General features: G+C 30.4%; 1 protein-coding gene and 1 long non-coding RNA gene across 2 annotated transcripts; both read left to right on the forward strand.

Moving 5' to 3' along the window:
• Positions 1-1,384: 1,384 nt before the first annotated feature.
• LOC134714036 (uncharacterized) lies at positions 1,385-2,547 on the forward strand. The gene is made up of 3 exons (XR_010106474.1): positions 1,385-1,490; positions 1,645-1,698; positions 2,118-2,547. It is a non-coding gene; the product is annotated as an uncharacterized LOC134714036 (long non-coding RNA).
• Positions 2,548-3,944: 1,397 nt separating this feature from the next.
• On the forward strand, positions 3,945-5,613 carry LOC134714037 (tyrosine-protein kinase receptor Tie-1-like). The gene is made up of 3 exons (XM_063575285.1): positions 3,945-4,022; positions 4,496-4,654; positions 5,508-5,613. The coding sequence occupies exons 1-3, from the start codon at positions 3,991-3,993 to the stop codon at positions 5,611-5,613; spliced, it is 297 nt and encodes a 98-aa protein (XP_063431355.1). The 5' UTR covers positions 3,945-3,990.
• The last annotated feature ends 387 nt before the right edge of the window (positions 5,614-6,000 follow it).

Raw genomic sequence — 6,000 nt, forward strand, 5'->3', positions numbered from 1 at the left:
CCAAAAGGTCCAAAAAGAAAAGCAAAATCCGTGAGAGGAAATAGAGCGTTGCATGAGGGAGATACTTTCCTTTATTTTGTAACAGCAAATTTTAAACACAAAAAAAATCCGTATTTTCGTGCCAGTACCGAAGTACTGGCTACTGGACTGGTGATAACCTTGGAGATTAATAGTCCACAAGCAGAGACATCGACCAAGTGGTTGAAAAGTAGACACAGGCAGATTTAGATTTTATACTTTCATACTGTCTCACACGTTTTAAATTTTTGTTTATAAAATGGTTTGCCAGGAACAAATATCATAACATAAATCAAATAAAACATAATTGATCTTCTGTCTATATTTTGCTCAAAATTTGTTGTTGGCTTTCTTTGTGTTTTAAATTATTCTAAAATTAATAGGAAAATCGTAGCTTTTAAGCATATTGTGTTGATTTTATCTATTTTTTATTCAAAATCGCATATTAGGAGGCCCATGAAGCTACGGCAATTATTACTTTTCTTTTGTTATAATCTTTATTGTAATGACACGTGACCTAGAATATTTAATCTGGACAGTTTGTGCAAAATTATCAGTCATGCGATCATCGGTGCGTCGAAAGCATGCAAACATGATCTGTTTGACCTAAAATGGCAATTTCACACATTTGCTTTAATATAAGTAATGTTTGTAAATAATTCAATAAGCATCAAACATTAATACATATTTACTCACATCTAAACATAGTAAACAACATCTTATAGCAAAACAACGTGTATAAATAAGATTGTGGTTTATCTTGAGACAATTTCGTTTAGTTTAGTTTTTAACAATTTTTACTGCACTTCCATATGTACTAGTTTGATAAAAATGGACGTCACATCAAAACTTCTTCACATCAAAATCATGTTATGCTATCTTCGGACATTTATTTCAAACATTCCACGTCAATTGTACAATGTAAAATATTGACTTACATTATCAATCGTTATGTCGGAAATTACCTATTAAATCTATTAAACTACCCGTCTCTTTTTATTTTAATTGTTGATTATAAAACCAAAAAAATGCACATTTATACATATTAAATAACGGCGATTCTTTTTACATAATCATGACGAAATCAAAATTGAAAAAAACAAAATAAAAGACAAAAGACAAAAGAAAAAACAGAAATAAGATAACGAAACAAAAAACTTCTTAAAACCTAACAAAATTATGAAAAATAATCCTTCTATGCCATTATGTTAATTACTCTTGGAAATTTTTGAAAATAAAAATCTGATTAACTTCCTGATCAAAAACAACATATCATGTAACAGGTATCAAATAACAGTAATAACATTTGTCACGAAATTTAAAGTTTCTAAAGTATTTATAACACAAACAATATAGCAGCATATGTCAAAAATTGCTTTCAACGATGACTGCCATCTGCAATATTGTTTGTGCGGTTATATTTTTAATTGTGAGCACCACAATTGTTCATGCAAACTGTAGTCCTAAAATAGGTAAGATTTAAAATACTTTAATTTAATGAATGATAGAAGACATTCACTTCTAAAACATAAAACTTTATAGCTTGTTTATTGCTGTGCGTCATTTAGACGTATTTGTTTGGTATTTATTTTAAATTATTTCATATGTATTGTATGTTTTTTACAGAACATGATCTCTTTGAAGACTTGATTGGTATGATGAAGAAAATCAGAGGTTCAGGTAAGAATCATCAGTATAACTTACTCAAAAGAGGATTAATTAAAAGGTCTGTAAAATATTTTATATCAAGATCTTATTTGACGTTTCCAAAGGCTAATTATCATAAAATTGGTTTTCTTGCAATGAGAACACGATAGGTGTCACTATTTTTCTCTACCCGAAAGCATTATTCAATTATAAATCCAAGACGACCATGAAATGATTAGCTCTTACCGATCAAACCAGTGGCGCAAATGTCTCAATGCATATTTGTATTTTATCAATTACTATTGTTGGTATATTGTCAGCAGGGAATACTATATTTACTTCATATTTTCAATCTTTTATTTAAAAATTGTCGAATTTATTGTCTTGTTTATTGATGTCAAAATAAAGTACGTTTTGTTTAAATTCAAATTAACGATTATGTAACTTTTCAGGTTATGTTATGACGGCTATATACCAGCTTTTTCAGCATCATTGAGTAAATCGCAGAACTTGGGTTCCAATACAAACGTTTTATTTGATAAAGTGTGGACTAATGTAGGGAATGGTTACAGCACTCAAACTGGAGTGTTTACTGTGCCCACAGGTGGACTTTATCAAATCTCTTGTACAGTTGTGGGTGCCTCAGGAAAAACACTTCGTGTTCATCTGTGGAAAAATGAGCAGAAAACTGTAGGCCTGTACCCTAACCTTGCTAACTTCAATTCAGCTACTCTAAACATGGTATTAGATCTGAAGAAAGGCGACCGAGTTTATATCAAACATGGTAATTCTCAATCAGAACTTGTTTACAATGAATCAGGAATAGACTCTAGTATGTTTTCTGGATATCTTATTTCCAAATAAAATGAGTTTATAACTACATGTATTTTCTATTTTCTTTGCCTCTGTGAGTTAGATATTTACTTATATAATACAATAGAAAAACATGATTGACTCAATTTTTTCTGGGTTTTTATTTGTTTGGTTCTGGGTTTGTTGTTGTTGTCTTGAGTACATATTAAACATATGAAACATTTATTCTTTTGTTTCCTGTTTAAAGTAAACCTAATGGGATATTTGATACGTTCAATAACGTTCAATAAGTAAACCAATGGCATGATTGAACAAAAAACACAAAAAATACGTCATAAAGAGCATCAAACGACAACCACTGACAGGAACATATATAATGTGATAGTGTTTAATTTTGTTTGCAAGCGATATAAAACACCCGCCGAACCGGGCCATAGAACAAAATAAGAACTACCTTTAAAAAAACTGCGTAGACATAACCAAACGCTTGACTTTATAAAGTTATAAATCAACGGACAAACTAAAAACAAATGCCATATTCATGATAAAAGGGTGGATTGAATCGTTGGTCTAGATAAAATCTGTTTTGTCAGGCTGATGGAACTATAAACAATAATCATACAAGTTGGAAGCTTGGCTAACTACTCGGCTACCAAAGCCGATGTATGCTTTATAGATGAAATTGTTGATTATTTTAAACATATATTTTAACCCAAAAGTCGGTGCCTTATTATACCGTTTATCAAAACGTCAACAGGGAAAATAAACTTTCGCATCTAAAACTAATAATAAAAAAAAAATTAGTTCACAACATTCAGACGATTTATTTTCCTAAGTTACATATTCCCTTACCCAGTTTTAGTGTCACGGCTTTTATTTAGAATATACTTGTTCTTTCTTATTTCCTAAATCTTATATCATTAAAACATTTAAAACTAAGACTCACCACGACACGGGAGAAGATAAAGGTTTTCTTTAATTTTCTCTGAACAAAATAAAGTTTAAAAAATAAAAAATAAAAATTAATTATGATCAATACGTTAATTAAGTAATAAACTACAGCAGTGTTATTGGACTTAATATGATGAAAACTGACTATGCAATATAAGGTATCAACTCGGTCAATTAGTTTTTTATTCTGTATTGGCCGAGTTCTGATCCGGTGGTAAACTTACCAAGGACCAATTAAATACATGATATAGAATAAATGGTTAAATATATTCCTGTCAGCAGCAATCATCTATCCAAAAAATCATTACGGGATAAACATCCCGTGAAACCTCATATTAACCGGGAAATATATACTCGAAATCCAAGTTCTTCTGGTATATCGCTTCACAAATTATATGAAAAGAGAGCTAACCCTGAGAGAAGTCATGTTGAAATCCAATTTATCTGTTTCAGTTGGTCGTTTGGTATAGTTTTATGGGAGATTGTCACGTTGGGAGGAAGTCCATATCCAAGAATTCCAAACAAAGATTTGTTTAAAATTTGCTCAAGGAAGGATATCGTATGGAGAAACCAGAAAACTGCAGCTTAGAAGTGTAAGAATTTATAAACATCAAAAACATTGAGTTAATGAAATCGAAAATATATATAGCATATGTTATTTCCAAATTTTATAATTGGTGGTCATGAGTGTTCCTCAGGTAAAGAACACTTAGGAAACATGATAGTATAACATATAATTAATTGAAATCAGACACTGGTATTATGTCGCTGAAATAAACTTCCCTCTGTGTCTGTTTACAGAATCATATATATACTTTCAACAGAGACTATAAAAGATCTGCCTTCAAACGAAATATACAATGATAAGAAAACAAATAACTAAAGACAGACAAAGAGATAAGATGAAAGTATTTCTTCTTTTTGTTGTATTTGAATTGCCTTGGAGTTCATCATTTGGTTAAATTTTTCCCCACAAACGTAGACATTTTTTTCACAAATATAAATCAATAATATATTTATATTGTAACTCAATAATATATTTATAATGTGTTTACAATTGTTACAGATATCAAATGATGTTATCAGTGTGGCATCCTAATCCATATTGTAGACCATCATTTACAGAATTAAAAAAAAAGTTGGAAGGAATGTTAGAACAGACGAAGTCATATATAAACTTGTCTGTGTCTATATCAAAAGATTATTATGAATCGTCCTCTCTAAGGTATAAACTTAAAGATAACACTGTACACATGAAAACAAAAGTGCATTATACTTTTTCGTACGAACATAAAACGACTTAATTTTTTTTATTTCGTCTATAATAGGTTTATTTTCATGCATTCATTCGTTCAGAGATTATATTAACTATATTATCATGAACAATAAACTAATACATAAATAACAGAAAATAAAAAAAGATAATATTAAGAAAAATAGTACAAGCCTTAGAGTAAAAGTGTATGTATCGCGAGCTGGCCTGTCGATATTGCATGTGCTTACATTATTCGACTATATTGTTCAACTGACGTTTGTATTTGGATGCAGATTTTATCACACGAACGAAACAAAGTTAAAAAGTGCAGTGCGAATTTTGAAGTTGTTCGAACAGAATTTCCACACATGAGCTGCAGTTACGGATTTATGTATATATTTGAATCTTTTGAAGTCAGTGTCTGAATTAATGCGAATCAGCTAGTCATTAACATGTTTTGATTCAACACGAAAGTTGCCTTCCCTTATTTGCGTAATAAAATATTAATACATATTGCAATTACTTCGAATATCCAATATGTCCGAAATAAATTCAATATGGTTTCGTCCGTCTATGTGCATGTTAAGAGCCTCTTCCGATTTCATTAAGACTTTTTAGTCACATAATTTTAACATACATGAAAGTCATTATTTACTAAATTGAGTTGAATCCAGTTATAACAAATACATGTTCAATTAAGGGGGACATACTCTCCTGAAATAATCCATGTTTATATTCATAGTGATTAGTGTATTTTAATACGGCGAAAATGAAAAACAATATAATTTACGTTTTGAATTTTTTGAATATATTTTATTTACAGTGACCATTCAGACAGAGGAACATTACATCCCAACGATAATACAACGTATGTTGAAATGTCAACTAAAGATAGTATACTGACTTACGAGACACCTTTAAATGGATGAACAAAGAAACACTTTTTGGTCATGAATAAGAATTGAATGAATAACAATTATCATACAAATACATTTGTAGATTCCACATTTTTATACGCCTGGGACGGGACGTATTATGGTATACCGTTGTCCGTCCGTCTATCCGTCCGTCCGTTCCTCCGTCCGTCGTCCACACTTCGGACAATAACTCAAAAACACTTTTCCAATTTCCATGAAACTTTGGTGAATTGTTTATATCTATTGACGTAAGCTCCCTTTTGTTTTTTTCTAATTTCAGATTTTAAGTTTTTGATTTATGGGGCTTTATTCATAAAAAAGGGGGGATTTTCAACACTTCGGACAATAACTCAAAAAGGCTTTCACCACTGTCCATGAAACTTTGGTGAATTGTTTATA

The sequence above is a fragment of the Mytilus trossulus genome, chromosome 4, assembly GCF_036588685.1.
Source record: "Mytilus trossulus isolate FHL-02 chromosome 4, PNRI_Mtr1.1.1.hap1, whole genome shotgun sequence".
NCBI classification, from domain to species: Eukaryota; Metazoa; Mollusca; class Bivalvia; order Mytilida; family Mytilidae; genus Mytilus; species Mytilus trossulus.

Bases quoted from the DNA above. Each gene is read 5' to 3' on its own strand.
- LOC134714037 (XM_063575285.1), top strand. From the start codon at position 3,991: ATGGAGAAACCAGAAAACTGCAGCTTAGAAGT. The intron at 4,023-4,495 runs GTAAGAATTTAT...CAATTGTTACAG, and splicing joins GAAAACTGCAGCTTAGAAGT to ATATCAAATGATGTTATCAG. The intron at 4,655-5,507 runs GTATAAACTTAA...TTTTATTTACAG, and splicing joins TATGAATCGTCCTCTCTAAG to TGACCATTCAGACAGAGGAA.